The sequence below is a fragment of the Ahaetulla prasina genome, chromosome 2, assembly GCF_028640845.1.
Source record: "Ahaetulla prasina isolate Xishuangbanna chromosome 2, ASM2864084v1, whole genome shotgun sequence".
In the NCBI taxonomy this organism is placed as follows: domain Eukaryota; kingdom Metazoa; phylum Chordata; class Lepidosauria; order Squamata; family Colubridae; genus Ahaetulla; species Ahaetulla prasina.
Window position 1 is genome coordinate 192,879,449 of NC_080540.1, and position 18,511 is coordinate 192,897,959.

Here is an 18,511-nt window from a genome sequence, read left to right on the forward strand (position 1 = left end):
ACCATATATATATATATATATACACAGTGTTGCAGCTATATTAGTGTCCCTATTTAACTTATATGCAAAGCACATCATGAGAAAGGCAGGGCTAGATGAATCAAAAGTTGGAATTAAGATTGCCAGGAAAAATATCAACAACCTCAGATATGCAGATGATACCACTCTAATGGCAGAAAGTGAAGAGGAACTAAAGAGCCTCTTGATGCGGGTGAAGAAGGAAGTGCAAAAGTTGGCTTAAAACTCAACATTAAGAAAACTAAGATCATGGCATCTGGCCCTCTCAATTCCTGGCAAATAGATGGAGAAGAAATGGAGGTAGTGACAGATTTTATTTTCCTGGGCTCCAAGATCACCACAGATGGGGACTGCAGCCAAGAAATTAAAAGATGCTTGCTCCTGGGGAAGAAAACTATGGAAAATCTAGACAGCATACTAAAAAGCAGAGGCCTCACCCTGCCAACAAAAATGCGTATAGTCAAGGCTATGGTTTTCCCAGCTACAATGTATGGCTGTGAAAGCTGGACCATACGGAAGGCTGAGCGCCCAAGAATTGAGGCCTTTGAACTATGGTGCTGGAGAAAACTCCTGCGAGTCCCTTGGACTGCAAGGCGATCAAACCAGTCAGTCCTAGAGAAAATTAATCCTGACTGCTCTTTAGAAGACCAGATCCTGAAGATGAAACCACCTAATGAGAAGGAAGGACTCATTGGAGAAGAGCCTAATGCTGGGAAAGATTGAAGGCAAAAGAAGAATGGGACGACAGAGAATGAAATGGCTGGATGGAGTCACTGAAGCAATAGGGATGAACTTAAATGGACTCTAGAGGAAGATAGAGGACAGGAAGGCCTGGAGGAACGTTGTCCATGGGTTGCGATGAGTCGGACATGACTTTGCAACTAACAACAACATAAGATCGAAAATTTTTCACTGCAAAATCCCATTGTTTATTTATATATTCAGTGTAACATTGCAATCTACACTGATCTCTGGCAGTTAACTTCAATAAAAGCAGTATATAAATCCCATACAATAATATGATAATGCCAGACAGGGCCAATTCTTTGCTCTATAAATGGTCTTTGGTGATGCTCAATTTTCACCTTACTTTTACTAATTTGATTTCAGTTAAATGATTTTTAAATAAAATAGAAACTATTTTATTTGTTTTTTAATTGTCTCAGAAATGTAAGACCAGCAACTGGAGAGCATGTACAAGATAGGTTAATTCTATATAAAGACAGCAAAATACCTATGATCCAAGCTTATATGTTAAACCCAGCACTTTTAGCTACTCATGAAAAATACTCATAACCAACAAAGCATGTTCAACACAGGGGTCATATTTCTACATCAACTTTCTCTTACAAATTGCAATATTTTGTACCAATTATAATTTCTGAGTGGTCTTCAAAGGAAGCCCGATGAAGTATGCAGTGTAGTATTGCAGCAATTAGGTAATAAGGGTAAATAATTTTTGCCAAAACTTTCTGTTCCAAATAGAGCTGCAACTTGCCACAGCAGTAGTTATGTGTCCAGGAGAAATTCCAAGTTAATGGATCTGTTCCTTCAGGGGACATGTAATTCCATTCAGAAATACAACCAGAGCCATAGGGAAGCTTTCTGAAGCTCCATCTTGCTATTTTGTCCCATCCAGGCAGTAACATCTTCCAAACATGAAATCAAGACCTGTGTACCATCTCAGTTTGAGGCTTAGGCCAAATGCTGTTTATTCAAATGATTTTAACAGCATGACCACCATCCAATTCACATGGAATAAAAGAGGAAGTGAAGCACATTCAGACTTGCAAAGATTCTGTAACGATAGCTATTCTAATAAAAGTACCTTAGGACCAATACAGTATCTATTTCTTAGTCTTATATGGCTGACCCCAGAGGATTCCAGACCCTTATATTAGACTGAGAAATCAAAACTATCTTGGAAAAGGTAATAGCCAACTGTATTTATACTGTTGCCAAGAAAATTGCATTTATGTATTCTTGTAGTCATTAGTTCAGCTCAACTTGAATAAGCTTTTATCTTTTATATTTTTAGTGAAAAATTTCCATTTCTAAAAAGACAGTTTTATAAAGATAAGCTAAAGGTTAAAAAAAAGGTTAAATCAAAAGGAAATAGAGTTGCAAGAAAAAGTATGTGAACCTCTTGGGATTACGTGGAGTTTTGCATGAATTGGTCATAAAATGTGCTCTGAATGTCATCTAAGTCACACCAATAGAACACAGTCTGCTGAACATAATACTACACAAACATTAGATGTTGCCATGCTGTAATTGCACATAACATGTAAACATTCACAGTGCAGGGAGGAAAAATTATGTGAGACCCTAGCCTAATGACTTCTCCCAGAGCTAATTGGAGCCAGGAGTGAGCCAACCTTGACTCCAATCAGTGTGATGATATTGGATGTGTTCCTGACAGCTGTCCTGCCCTTTGAAAACACACACCTGTTTTGGGTTTACTGGTTTCAAGAAGCACTGTCTGATGTGAGCCATGCCTCGCAGATAAGAGCTCTCAGAAGACCTACGATCAAGAATTGTTGACTTGCATGAAGCTGGAAAGGGTTACAAAAATATCTCCAAAAGCCTTGATGTTCATGTGTCCACGGTAAGACAGACTGTCTACAAATGGAGAAAGTTTAGCACTGTAGCTACTCTCCCTAGGTGTGGTCATCCTGTAAAAATGACTGCAAGAGCACAGCGCAGAATGCTGCATGAGGTAAAGAAGAATCCTAGAGTGTCAGCTAAAGACCTACAGAAATCTCTGGCACATGCTAACATTTTTGTTGACACATCTACAATAAGGAAAACATTAAACAAGAATGGAGTACATGGGAGGACACCACGGAGGAAGCCATTGCTGTCCAAAAAGAATATTGCCGCACGTTTGAAGTTTGCAAAAGAGCACCTGGATGTTCCACAGCACTACTGGCAAAATATAGTGGACAGATGAAACCAAAATTGAGTTGTTTGGGAAGAACACACAACACTACGTGTGGAGAAAAAAAGGCACAGCACACCAACATCAAAACCTCATCCCCACTGTAAAACATGGTGGAGGGAGCATCATGGTTTGGGGCTGTTTTGCTGCCTCAGGGCCTGGACGGATTGTTGTCATTGATGGGAAAATGAATTCCAGAGTTTATCAAGACATTTTACAGGAAAACGTATGACCATCTGTCCGCCAACTGAAGCTCCGCAGAGGATGGGCGATGAAACAGGACAATGACCCAAAGCATACAAGTAATTCAACAAAACAATGGCTTCAACAGCACAGAATACGCCTTCTGGAGTGGCCCAGTCAGAGTCCTGACCTCAACCTGATTGAAATGCTGTGGCATGACCTTAAGAGAGCAATTCACACCAGACATCCCAAGAATATTGCTACACTGAAACAGTTTTGTGAAGAGGAGTGGTCCAAAATTACTCCAGATCGTTGTGCAGGTCTGATCTGCAACTACAGGAAACGTTTGGTTGAGGTTATTGCTGCCAAAGGAGGATCAACCAGTTATTAAGTCCAAAGGTTCACATATTTTTTCCTTACTGCACTGTGAATGTTTACATGTTATGTGCAATTAAACCATGGCAACATCTAATGTTTGTGTAGTATTATGTTCAGCAGACTGTGTTCTTCTATTGTTGTGACTTAGATGACGTTCAGAGCACAATTTATGACCAATTCATGCAAAATTCCACATAATCCCAAGGGGTTCACATACTTTTTCTTGCAGCTGTACATTACTCCTACATTTTTACTTTTTGAAATATTTGCAAATATTCCATAAAATAATTTCTAAAAATACATATGAATTTATTTAAATATAGATTTAAATCAAATTACATCTACTCTAATTTTGTTTACCATCAAATATGATAAACAAGCTTTTGGTACAAGAAAGTCTTTTGAAACAATACTGTGAGTGATACTTTTGAGAGTTCTTATGTTCAAATACATATTCAAAATATTCAAGAAAATTAATTTTATAATAGCCCTCAAACACTTAAGGAAGAGAGAGAGAGAAAGAAAGAGAGAATGAGAATTACAGAGTTGGAAGGGACCTTGGAGATTTATTTATTCAGTTTTTCTGGCCTACAAAGAGCTTACAAAGGGATCTCACTATTAGAGGGTATCAGTCTGGAGAAGGGTACCAAATTTTTTCCGAGGCATTGGACATACTATGGAACTCAGTGAAGACAGTCATCAACAAATGAAGAAAATATGGCACAACAGTGGCATTATCAAGAACTGGAGGTCCCACCAAAATTAATGAAAAAAAACAAAAACAAGAAGAAAACTGGTCCAAAAGGCTGCCAAGAGGTCTACAGAAAATTCAAAGTAGTGCAGGAAGTTTTCACAAGTACTGATTGTATACTACATTGACAATGATCTCCTGTATTCTTCATATGTCTGGGCTGTGGGATAGGTAGGCAAGACAGAAGTCTTTTCTTACAAAAGATAAGCTCCAAGCCCGGCTATATTCTGCAAAAACCTACATCAAGTCTGACAAAAGTATGTGGTAAAATGTGTCATGATCTGATGAGACTAAAGTTTAGTTTTTTAGCCATAATTCCAAAAAATATGTTTGTCACAAAACAACACTGCGCATCACCAAAAGTACACCATAGCCAAGTTAAGGCAAGGTGGTGGTGGCAACATTATACTTCGGGGCTTCTTTTCTTCAACTGGAACTTTTTTTAATTTTTTATTTGCATTTATATCCCGCCCTTCTCCGAAGACTCAGGGTGGCTTACACTATGTCAAGCAATAGTCTTCATCCATTTGTATATTATATACAAAGTCAACTTATTGCCCCCAACAATCTGGCTCCTCATTTTACCTACCTTATAAAGGATGGAAGGCTGAGTCAACCTTGGGCCTAGTGGGACTTGAACCTGCAGTAATTGCAAGCAGCTGCTGTTAATAACAGACTGTCTTACCAGTCTGAGCCACAGACTTGGCTTTAAACAAGGTGGAGGGAATTAAGAAGAGTTCCAATATCAGTCAATTTTGGCACAAAACCTTCAGGCCTCTGCCAAAATGCTGAAAATGAAGAGGAATATCATCTTTCAATATGAAAACTACCCAAAAGCATACCCAAATCTACAAAAGAAAGCTTCACCAGAAGAAGATCAAAGACTGGGAATGGCCCAGCCGAGTCCAGACCTGAATCAAACTGAAAATCTGTGGGGTGACCTGAAGAGGACAGTGGTTAGGAGATGCCCTCACAATCTGACAGATTTGGAGCATTTTTGCAAGGAAGAGCAGGCAGAGATTCTCAAGGCAAGATGTGCTACAGGGTTCTTACACTAAAAGACTGGATGCTGTCATAAAATCAGAAGGTGCTTCAACAAGTATTAGTTTAAAGATGTGCATCTTTATGCAACCAAGTTATTGTAAGTTTTTATTGTTATTTTTCTCCCCCTCCAAAATTTAGTTCCTTCTCCAATTGAAGTATTCAGTTTATATCTTATAAGGTAAAGGTAAAGGTTCCCCTCCTACATTCGTGCTAGTCATTGCCAACTCTAGGGGGTGATGCTCATCTCCGTTTCAAAGCCGAAGTGCCAGAGCTGTCCGAAGATGTCTCCATGGTCATGTGGCCGGCATGACTCAACGCCAAAGGCGCACGGAACACTGTTACCTTCCCACCAAAGGTGGTCCCTATTTTTTCTACTTGCATTTTTACGTGCTTTTGAAACTGGTAGGTTGGCAGAAGCTGGGACAAGTAACGGGAGCTCACCCCGTTACACGGCAGCACTAGGGATTTGAACCGCTGAGCTGCCAACCTTTCGACCGACAAGCTCAAAGTCCTAGCCCCTGAGCCACCACGTCCCTTTATATCTTATATCAAACGTCAAAAAAATTCTGAAATGATTTATCTTGGTCTGATTTCTTTTTACATCTCAAAAACCTGGCTTTTTAACAGGGGCATATAGACTTTTTATATCCACTGTAAACAAATATGAAGCTTACATACACATTTGTTTGAAGCACAGAGATTTTTTTATTTCTTACATTACCAACAAAATCATTTGCACAATTGCTCTTTTAAAAGCTGTGTCTCAAGTCAAATTGAAAAAAAATGCTTGTTCACTTTTGAGCCACATGAAGAATCATTTTTACATATACATAAATGTACTGAATTTTTTGCAGTATAAGACACACTGGACCATAAGTCGCACATTAGCTTTAGAGGAGAAAAGAAGAAGAAAAAATCTGCCTCTGCTTCCCAGCATCCATCCAGTATTCATCTGGCTAGCGTCCTTGCAGCAAAAACAAACAGCCTAGTCAGCTTCAGCACATTTTCACAGCCCCAGCATGTGACTCAAAGCTCCGCTCCATTGCGCCCACTACACTGCGTCAACTGAGTGAGCTGCCGCTGCCACCAGGAAACACTGGAGTCTTTGCTGCTGAGCAACTGATTGGCAGTTGTTTTGGCCTCCCAGAAAACCACTGATCAGCTGCTTTGATAGGGGATCACCCCACTCACCACCGCCGTTCAGCAGCAATTGGCAGCGGAGATTGGCGGCAATCCCCGCCACCTAACACCTGATCGACGGTATTCTGGGAGGCTGATCCAACAGCCGATCAGCTGCTCGCCAGTGAAGACTCCAACATTCCTCAGTGGCGGCGAACAGCAGCACGGTGATAGGCGGTGGCAATGGTGACAGGCAGTGGAGGCAAATGCCGCTGCCGCACCAACCCATTCCCGCTCCGCTGCAATATTTTCTCTATAAGACATGCAGACATTTCCACAAACTTTTTCGGGAGGGAGTGCAACTTATAGTGCGAAAAATATGGTATATGATAGTACAGTGGTGAGAGCACTGCCCTTTGACGTAGGAGACTAGGTTTTGAATCCCAGTTGGTACCTACGTTACCTGTAGGTAAAGGTCTTTTGAGCAAAGATCACCTAATACTTCATCTGCCTAACTCAGATAACATAAAACTGAAAGAGCCATGCTGATTCAGACATCACTTGGATTAAAACAAGATCTGGGCCAGAAGTTGGAGAAGCATGACAATCTAACAATAAGTGGCTACTGGAACAAACTAAACAAGATAGGACAAGAAAACCTGGAATTGATAGAATGCTACTACAACAGCAGAGCTAATGAGAGGTGAAACATATGAAGGAGCTATGGCTAAACAGAAGAACTGCATCTACATAGTTTTGTTTTTTTATTTATTTACATTTATACCCTGCCCTTCTCCGAAGACTCAGGGCGGCTTACAATGTATAAGGCAATAGTCTCATTCTATTTGTATATTATTATTTTTTTACAAAGTCAACTTATTGCCCCCCCAACAATCTGGGTCCTCATTTTACCTACCTTATAAAGGGTGGAAGGCTGAGTCAACCTTGGGCCGGGCTCGAACCTGCAGTGATTGCAGGCTCTGTGTTCTAATAACAGGCTTCTCTACTGCCTCTACTCAAGCTGGTGTTACACTTGAGACAGATCAACTACACATTACATCTTAGACTCAAGAAGAACTGGAAGAAAAATTGGATGTTCGGACAATATCTGAAGCTGGAATATCACTGCCACGCCCTCCATTACAGAGCACAATATCTGTTATGAGACATAAAATCATAAATAAACTAGCTACACTCTTGAGACCAATTACCAACATTTAGTGGAGAAACACCATCACACAGTAAGCTAGAAAATATAATAGAGCCTTCACAACAATTCCTACTACAACTCAAACCAATGAACTAGTGGTATACACTACAGCCACTATAATCCTGGAGACGTTTGCTATATGTTCAAGAGGAAGAGGAGTGCATACCCCAAATGGAAAATGAGTTGGAGGCTAAGATCAAAGTTATTCAGAGAGAACTTATTCAGCTGGTGGAATTTCTCAGAACAGGAACTAGTCATCATCATAGTAGCAGACATCTAACAGTAGATCAGGAACGTAAAGAGCTGGATAGTACCTGGCCCAGATATGATCCATACGTACTGGCTAAGAAACTCGTAACAGTACACAAAAGCCTAGCAGCACAGATGAACCAGCAGCTAGCAGCATGCTCCCACCCAGACTGGCTAACACAAGAAAGAACAGTGCTGATCATGAAAGGCAAGGAGACAGCATCAGCCAACTACCAGCCAATACCTTTCCATCCAAAAACATGAAATCAGGAATCATAGCCACCAAGCTAAAGGAGCACATAGGCCAGTACATGAGTATAGCTCAGAAAGATATTGGAAACAACAGCAGAAGCTCAAAACACCAGTTGCTCATAGACAGAGCAGTTGCCCAAAACTAAGTTTAGACAGACTAATGTGAGCCTAGCCTGGACTAACTACAGGAAAGGCTACAATTCATGGATCTGTGAAAGCCTAGCACTATACAAAGAACTTCATCAAGAACTCATTGGGACTGTGGAAGTCAACACTGGAAATCGACTCAAGACAGTTCACGCAAGTGACCATCAAGTGTGGTATATATCAAGGAGATGTATTGTCCTTTCTACTATTCTACATAAGTAGAACTCCCTCTCAATCAAATAATCACGAGGACTGGATACAGAGACAAGTTCAAGCATGGAACTATCATCAACCACCTCCACTACATGTATGCATACAAGATGTATGCTAAGAGTGAATGAATCATTGACACGCTCAGCCATTTGACACACATCTGCAGTAAGGACACTGGGATGTCATTCAGACTAGAGAACTATAACCTGATAGTAGTAAAGAGAAGGGCAGTAGTTAAGGCTGACAGAGTGGAACTACCAGTGGGCCACACAGCAAACATACAAACCAGCTACAAAGTCAGCGGCTTGCTTTTCCTGGCTTCACGCAAAGGGGCTTCTTGCAGCAAAGGGCTAGGCTAGAGCATGCACATCTTGTCAGGAGCAGGAGTAGAAAGGCAGCAAGATAAGCTGGAGGAAGACAGGGCACAGGATGGAAGAGGTCTTGGAGTGCCGGGTGATGAGGGCAACTGCACTAGGACTGGGATGGGATGAGACAGCGGCAACTTTCTGGGGCATAGCCTGACTAGGTAGCTCAGTGGCTAAGACCCTTCAATCAGAAAGTTTGGCTGTTTGAATCCCTAGTACAGGTCTCCTGCGTAAGCAAGGAGTTGGACTAGATGACCTCCAAGGTCCTTTCCAACTCTGTTACTGTTACCAAGCTGTACCAGAGCTATGCAGTTCTAGGCCTGCTTGCTGTTCTGCAAGGCAGGATACATAGTAGCCAACAGGGCAGAGATTGGGGGGGTGGTATAGAGGGATTGAAGGCAGTCCCTTACCTTACGGAGAGTCAGAACTGGGAAGGACCAAACCTGGAATGACTTGGGAGTTGGTCCTTAGGTAATAACAGATTTGTTTAACAACAGTAACCAAAAGTGCCAATGCCAAGTGATACGGTCATGGAATGTCTCAGTTTACAACTTTATTGCTCAGCAACAGAAATTCCGGTCCCAATTCTAATCATAAGTCAAAGACTACCTGTATTATTTTTATTCAAAAAGACATCTTATGACTAGCTTAATAGCAGATAATTCTTTTCAATAAATTGGCAGTTAACACTGAACTAGATTAAGCTATACCCTTTGCAACTTTTATTCTTCTGTCCTTATTACCAACCTCCCAGTAGTTTAGATTCCGTTTATTTCCCCTTTCTGAAAATGAAAACACTGCACTCTTTGTTTAAACAAACACCACTGTAAAATCTTTTCTATAAGGATGAAAAAAGTAAGACACCTGTGTTCTTAGCAGTTAGTGAACCATCAAAAGCAATTTTAGTACAAACTAGATAACTAAGAACAACCAAGCCAGTCTATCTACAAATACTTTAAGCTGAGGAAGGATGTGTTTTCTTTTACTTCTAGAATCTATAAAGTATCTTTGGTGCTATCAATTACTATAAAGTATAGTAGGGCTGTGTTCATTTAAAATATGATTCAGAAGTGCTTCAAATTTTAAGTGAGCACAAGCGGACCCTCTCTGCTATTCAATAAAGTATCATTCTACTTTTAGTACATGTGCTGCCCTACACGTAAACTCTGTAGTATCAAAATTCTCAGGGCATTTGGATTACTTATTTTCCCACAGAAATACATCCGTCCCTCAATGTTGCAAATTTTTACCTTATAATTTGTAAAATTTGGCAAAGATTAATCAGCTGACGCCAAAGTCTGTACTACCTTATTGCTCTACCATTTATCCCATGTGCTTTGCTGTTTTTATGTTAGTTTGTCAATGACTATAATATCTATCTACATTAAAACACTGTAGCCTTTTTTTCAGGCTTCCAAATAAACTTGAAAGAATATACTACGTTAAGTAATTCAGTCATTATAGATAATGCTATTCTTAAAACAGCATTGTCTTTTTTTCAGATTCTAACTGAAGCATGAAAAAATTATTCTGCTTTAATGAATAGCAGAATGGTGCTTGCATTTGCATGGGATCAGAAGCATTGCCCAATAGTTTTCAAAGGGTGCACAGTTTTAGTACAGCATATACTGTTCTTTATATTACTTCATGTAAATTTTCTTGTAAAACAATACAAACCTCTAGAACTTAGGTACATCAATTTAATATTATGAATAGGAAGGAACGTTACTTTTCTACAAGCAAAATATTGCTTTTATCCTCAGAGGGCAATCAAGTTAAGCTTGGAAGTATACAATCTTCATTAACTAAAAATGCAGGTTCATACTCATCTATCTTCAGTGGGTAGCACATGAGCTCATTATAATTTACTCATTCATCAAAAAGTACTGTAACTATAGAAGTTCTAAAGGAATCAACTTAGACATAATGTATATTGGTTTATTAAGCTGAAATATACATACATCTTGTGCCAGTACTCTGGACTCAAGATAACGTTTTACAACTTTCTTAGGTTCAGCAATCAGATACTTTTAATTTATTAACCATAATTTCCTAATATATCTGAACGTGGTTATCAGAGTGAAGAAAAAAACAGGATGAGAAAACAACATCACAGTTTGTTTCAACAAATCAGACTGCAAAGGTAATTAAAGCAGCAGATTTGTTCTGCTCCAGCAAGTAATCAAAACATATTGCTTAAGCCCAGAGAGGCCTTTAAATTTTAATATAATACTGCCTATCTTATCTATGCCATTAAGTGGAGCAGCCTTAAAATTAAGCGTGGAGAAAAGAGCTTGATATCGATTCAACTTAACTGGAGAAAAGTGTCTTTCATATACTCCAAATGACCAGCTTAAATATGAAGGCAAAAGGTGTAATGAGAAATGTTTAGAATAGAACAGAACAGAACAGAACAGAATTCTTTATTGGCCAAGTGTGATTGGACACACAAGGAATTTGTCTTGGTGCATACGCTCTCGGTGTGCATAAAAGAAAAGATACATTTATCAAGAATCATAAGGTACAACAATTAATGATAGTCATAGGGAATAATTAAATCTTATACTGTATATGCTAGATAAGTCTCCTTTTCAGCTGAGGTTCCTACTTCAGATAGCAGTTTTAATTTTTTGTAAGATTATATTTGATTTTAATTAAAACTAAATATTGTGTTTGAGAAAATGGCAGCAGCAGTAAGCCACAAAGAGCAGCATATCAGTGACATCATCTAACTTGCCATTACATATTTGCATTCCCAACAATCCAAGTATATAAATTATGGTATTTGAGTAATGACATAACATCTTTGTAATATTTGATTTGTAATTCACTTTTCACTTTAGGAGCTCAAGGAGTTATATCAGTGGTGGGTTTCAAAAATTTTTACTACCGGTTCTGTGGGCGTGGCTTAGTGGGCATGGCATGATTTGGCAGGTGTGGCTTGGTGGGCATGGCTGGGGAAGGTTACTGCAAAATCCCCATTTCCTCCTGATCAGCTGGGACTTGGGAGGCAGAAAATAGATGGGGGTGGGGCCAGTCAGAATTTTTACTACCAGTTCTCCGAACTACTTAAAACTGGTTCTCCAGAACTGGTCAGAACCTGCTGAAACCCACCTCTGAGGTATATGTATAATATCGCCTCCTCTACAAGAAACAATTCTGTGAAATAAGTTGGGCTCCTGCTCCCCTTCCTACGTATACCTACAATTCACGTGACCCAAGAGCCTTTTTAAAAATATTTGTTATAGGTTTGTACTCAGACTAAGCAGAAAATTACACTGGGATTTCTCAAATCACTTATAAGAAGCTATCATTCAATTTGATTTTATTTACTGCAGTCATAGACCAGCCAGAAGTTATCATTCTTAGGATCCTAACTTAATCCTGGCTCCAATAGAAGGGGAATATTTATGTAGTCTAAGGATTATGTTTATCTTGGCTGCCTGTAAAAAAATTCTTAAAATTTTAGTGTAGTTTTCCAGATAGTATGAAAAATTTTTCGTAATCTAGATTGAAAAATGATTTTATGAAAGGTCACAAAATATTTAAAGATGTCTATTTAAAATACATTTAATAAGAGAAAAACTAAAATAATTGAATTATACATTTAAATTTTATTACATAATTATACATATACATTTTATAGATACAGCAGAGAACAATGTGAAAATATAATATTCAGAATTCACCTCCAGTTTTACTTTTGTAAGGTTTATTTTGTCCAAATCATAAATTATACAGTTTTAAAGAAAATGTGGGCTCCGCGCATAGCTCACAACATTCAGGAAAAGTGTTTTGAAAATGGGATGTCTGCAGTACAAAAAGAATGCCCATCGCTAACATAAGCCAATATCTGGCAACCAATTCCAATAAATATTATCCTCTTGGAAGGTAATCAGACATACACAAAGAGTAAATAAGGAGCATGAGAACTGAATTGTGCATACACACGAAAGTAGATCTGACAACCTTGGCAAAGATCAAGGAATCAGTAAGTAAACTAGTTCCTTGAAACCTCTCTAGATAAAGAAGGGATGGAAGATTGGCCACATGTGCTCCAGACAGCTGCTGGCTAAGAGGAGACTGTAGGAGATGGTTTTTCATGAGTTTCAGCACCAGGAGACAATAGAATTAGCCATTTTGCTTGCAACCGCCAGAGACTTTTAAAAGTGCAAACCTCATTTTCTACTCACTTTTACCATTACCATTAACTACTTGTAAGCCATTAGAAAACTTTGGAATGATTATTTTAAAACTGAAGCCAGTCTGTCTTCAGTGCTGAATGAAAGAAAATTGTAATCATAAGCTTCAGAATTTAAAGAATCTGAAATAAATAGCAAAAAATCACATGAGATTTTGATCTTAGAAAATCATAAATGGACTAAGGATCCAGATTTTGGAATTAATTTTGGAATTAATTATAAAATGCAACCAACGTCTCATGGGAAATGGATCCTATTTTGGATTTTACAAGAAACAAAAATAATTTCATGATTTCAAAAATTGGACACTAGAGGGGATAAAGATTTTAGATAGAGAAAGGCTGGAAGATGGAACAAAACATTGTCACAATAAAAATACTGAAGGAGTCTTTTGAAGAACGGAATCCAAACATAGTAACTATGATACCAACAATGTCAGTAATAATGTTTGTTTCTATGGACAGATTATATCCAAAAGATGTTATTGAAGAATATAGTATATCTGACAATGTAGAGATGGTACCAAAAGTGGATTTACAACTTCAGGCCAAGAGTTGGAAATAACTTCTTTATAGCTTTCTTAATTATGTTCTTATTTTTTTCTTACTTTTCCTTGCATTTTTTACTCCTCCCTATTCTCTTCAATTTATTTTGTATTAAGTGTTACTATTATCATCAAAATTCTTAAATATACTCTCACTCAAACTTCCACCTTTTTTTTGTTCAATGAAATGAACCAGTAAAGTATTGCAGACAAGAAAACTCTACAAATAGGAGATAACACATTTTCCAACATGTTTTTCCTACAAACCTAACTATTAGATTAAACATTAACTATTAGATTAAAAAATAGTACGTCTATATATTCAAGTCTTTAGAAACTAGGGCTAGATCCAACTGTTGTCCCTCCAGATCTCTGACATTGGAATTGGTTTGATGGTCATTTACATTTCCGAATTATTTCTATTCCTACATTTTAAACTATTCCTCATCTTTTCAGAAAAGACTCAGTGGAGAAGGCAGAGAAAAAGAATTACTCCCCATCATCTCTCTTGAGAGTCTCTACCAATTCTTTTAGTATTAAGGTTTCAATAGAGTCAATGATAACTGTAAATGTGTTGGGCTTGGGCCAGATTCAAATTCATTTTCAGCTCACTTTGGGCCAATCATTTTTGTCAGCCCAAATTCCTCCATAGAGGGGTTGTTGTTGGAAAAATTTGAGGAGGGAATGGTACATATGCCTACTTGAGCTCTTGGACAAAAGGAGGAAGCAACTACAAAACAAATACATTCATTTTTTGAGAGTTCAGGTGTTTTACATGTAATACTTAATACATAATAATACTCTATTACCGTATCTAAAGTTAGATTTATAAAGTCAGTCTCTAATGTAAAGTCATCAGACTCTAATGTTGAATAAAACTGAGTGTGATCCTTTTCAAATTTTGTTATAATGTGTATTAAATAAGTAACTGAACTACATAAATTCAATAATATCCCAATTAGGACTGGTATCTTATTTTTTTTCCTTGAGATTGTTTTTACTATTTCATACATCTTTAAAAAGAGAAACTGGTAAAGTATATATAAATAATCTAAGTTCAGAGTTTATTATCTCATTGATAATATTACTTGTTGGTTTTTGTCAGTTTTTCATCCTGTTGCATTTAAAAACTTTGGGCATTTAAAAACTTCCTGATTCCATTTGCTAAGATTCTTAATATGTTACAAGCCTGCTTAAAGCTGGTTTTGAATTTATATGAAAGGCAGGTTTATTTACGTACTGCCAGCACATCTGTTGATATCCTTATTACTTTATTACTTATTTTAAAACTGACTCAGCTCTTTGTGCAAAAACCTGACTACATTCCAGATGTAACAAGATTTCGCTAATACTTTATCATCACATGTCAAATTAGCAAAGACAACAGACTACTGTACCATTATCTAAAGTCTTTATACTCCTGGACTCTCAGTCATGTTCCAGAAAAAGGACATTTGACTTCTCTTTTGTGGATTTTTCCTGTATTGCAGTCCTTGAATGGCAGTATTCAGTTTGTAGAATGCCATTTTTGTGACTTACCTTGAAAGAGAAGAGTCAGTGGTAGAGAAAATGGGATAAAACTGCAATATTTCAAACATCAAGTCTATGACAACACATAGAGAGATGCTTCTTCTGGACAACCCCAGGCAACCCTTCCAAGACAGAAACCTATCAGCATGCCATAATTCTTCTGGAAAACACTGCATTTCAATACATACAGGCACTGTATTTCCCAGAAATACATGGCATCCCACAAACCGAAGGCGTCAGTTACCTGTGTCTGTGCTGGTCGTGGCCCTGCCCGTGGATCAAGAAGCCACCCGGGTTTTTCCCACCGTCGCTGGTATCCACGTGAGGAATCAGGACGTCTTCCAAGCCCAAGTCGAACCGTTTGTGTTTCGAGGAGTCCGGCAAAAAGAAGAACGCCCCAAAACACAGCGTGATGAAGGCACTGAGAATCAGCAGCAGGATGAACTTCTCGGACAGTCTCAAGGTAGCCCTGTGGTGAGGGAAGGAGGACGACGGACCCAAGTTGCGAGGCGGGATCCGGCGCCCAGAAAGAGGCAGCAGAGCCGGGGTCGTCATCGCGCCGCCAAGGCAGGAGGGGCGGCGGCGGCGGCGGCAGCAGGGAAGACGACACTGCTGGCTCACACCCGGGAGCGGCTACCCGTCCTCACCAAGGCAGCCCGGACCCTCTCGGGGAAACCGGCATCACAGCGGCTTCCGCCAGGCCGCCAGACCCCCAAATCCCAGAGGCCTGGGATCGATCCGGCCCGGCCGCGCTCATCCGGAGCCAGCAGAGGCGGCGCGGGCGGCAGCGGACGAGGGCACCGGCTGTGAACCGTGGCTTCAGGGAGGCCCAGAGCGGCGCGGAGGTGGCGGCGGGAGAGGAAGAGACTCATTCAATCACCGCCGCTGCCTGCCCAGCTGGCCCAGGGACCGATTCCGTCTCATGCCCTTCTGCCCGGCACGACTCCGGCCCCCGGGTCAGCCGGTATCGCGGCGGGGACTAGCGGGACCGAATTCGGCACCGGCACCGGCGCCGGCGCCTCCTTCCTCCGGCCGGGCAGCGGCGACCGGCAAGCTCTCTTCCACGCCGCGGCTTAAACCCTCGGCCGGGCGACGACTCGCTCTGGCATCCTGCGCGAGAGTCAACCCGCCTTTGCGGCTGCGCGCGACCGGAAAACGGAAGATGCTTTCTCGCTCACGCCCACGTCCGCGGAGTTGCAATCTAGAACGCGGCGGCGGGTTCTCTCGCTCTCGCGCGCCCTCCTCACGTGAAAGCGGGAGCTGCCGCCCTTAGCGGCCGAGGGCGACCTGGCCGAAGCTCGGCCCGGGACGCTGGACGCTGAAATAGGCTTCCTTTCATTTAACGGTATATTGAAAACGTCTAATCTTGTTCTAAGACGGCAGCGTGAGGAGTTTCTTCATAATTGCATGAGCGACTATACTGTTTCCAACGGTTCAAGCCCAGAGTTTGAGATGCCTACGTAGCCATTTCTCCATTACAGCTGTTTTGTAAAACTTTTTTTTTCTTCATTTTTTCCCCTATTTTAGTTTGTGTTTTTTTTCCTCGTGGAAAAGAACGAGAGTTTATAAGAGAAAGCAATAGACCAGCGTTTTCCAAACCTGGGTAAATTATTCAAAATTGAATAAAAATGTTTTCCCCATCCCGGTTTGGGTAAGAACAAATGAACCATTAGAATAGAATTTGAATTTGAATTTGAATTGGATTATTTTTATTGGCCAAGGAATTTGTCTTGGTGCATATGCTCTCAGTGTACATAAAAGAAAAGATGCCTTCATCAATTACTCAGTCACAATAGGGATATTTTAATACGATAAGAACTTTTTGATAAACGGTTTGGGTAATGAAGGAAAAGGTTTATGTTTGCACTGCAACAGATAAACCCAGGAATATAATGTAGCTTTTTTAGACATTAACCTGCCCCACCAGCAACGTGACTACATGCAGATCAGAGGCATGTGAAAATTCTGTGGGCAGCCACTGCATTCTGGATTAAGGTTGTAAAATGTTTATTGCAATTTGAGGTGTATGTTTGTAGGAAAGAATTTTCGCTGAAAATCCAAATCGGTTTCAGCCTATCTTTTTCAGCTTGGAATCAAGCCTACAATATCAGCACTTTAAGGTGCTGTAGAACTATTCAGCCCCTCAGATTATGGAACATTAAAAGAATGGTTGGTATTGATGTCTCAATTTGCAGTAGTGGCTATTTTTTTATTTTGGAATTTATCCAGGATAGAATAAAAACTGAAAAAGATCTAATCAGGAAAAAAATGGAGTGAATTCTTATTGGCTATTTTTGGCTATTTTGCTCCAGGAAGCCTATCCAATAAAGAAACATACACACATTCTCTGTTCATTGGAAAAAGGCCATTTTCATATCAACATGAAGGGCTTTTAAAAATAGGCTCTCCAATGTAAACTCAGATGTGTACTAAAATTATAAGCTTTACTTCACCCCATCTTATTTCTTACATTCTACAGAGTGATTCAAAAGATTACAAAATAGACAATACTGTATTTACTACAGTTTCATTCAAACCTCAAGACAGAAATAAGACCTTTCTGTTAAAGAATAATTGACGTCTAAGGAGTTTCCAGTCCTAACTTGTGCCAAATAAGCACTTTCAATGTGGAACTAAGTTTATATCTCAAAGTAAGCATTCGATCTTATTGCATCTTGCTTTGGAGAAAATGCCCTTCAAGATCCACCACAATTATTTTCTATCAATTTGTACAATGAAACCAAATGACAATTATAAATATGGATAAATGTCCCACAAACTGTTTTGGGCTTCCCCAATTCAAATATCTTTGGTAACCCAGATTCTTTGAAAAACATTGTACCACTTGATCTAACACTTTGCTGAATTCAAGCCACTGTCACATGAATAGAGATCTTACTGATAATAGCTAGTATATGTAGAAGTATTTATTTATATAGACATAAGAGGTAAATTTTGGGTTGCTTCTCATAACAGAATTCTTTCCCTTCCTAGAATATGCAAGGAATTTTGGATTCTAAGACTTTCCAGATGATACACGGCACATTACTGTGGAACCAGTGGGCGGTTAGAAAATTTTACTACTAACAGAGATACAAAAGTGGGTGGTAGTATAAAAAGGTTGACTACCCCTGGTCTAGAGGCTACCCTATCAAACACAGCTTCTTTCAATTGTTGTATGTTCAACTTTATATCAGATTTTATGTTATCAGAAGAGAGGTAGGAAAAGGTAAAAACTCCCTTGAGATGAACTTGATTCCTAGTGAATAGAATAGAATAGAATAGAATAGAATAGAATAGAATAGAATAGAATAGAATAGAATAGAATAGAATAGAGTAGAATAGAATTTTTTATTGGCCAAGTG

The 18,511-nt window shown here is 39.4% G+C and overlaps 1 protein-coding gene across 1 annotated transcript in view; it reads right to left on the reverse strand.

Annotated features, from left to right (window-relative positions):
* MAN1A2 (mannosidase alpha class 1A member 2) overlaps positions 1–16,297 on the reverse strand; it is a 62,727-nt gene extending 46,430 nt beyond the window's left edge. The window contains exon 1 of the mRNA XM_058169561.1: positions 15,391–16,297. Coding sequence (XP_058025544.1) covers positions 15,391–15,701 — 311 coding nt within the window. The 5' untranslated portion in view covers positions 15,702–16,297. The remainder of the gene's footprint in view (positions 1–15,390) is intronic.
* Positions 16,298–18,511: the final 2,214 nt, after the last annotated feature.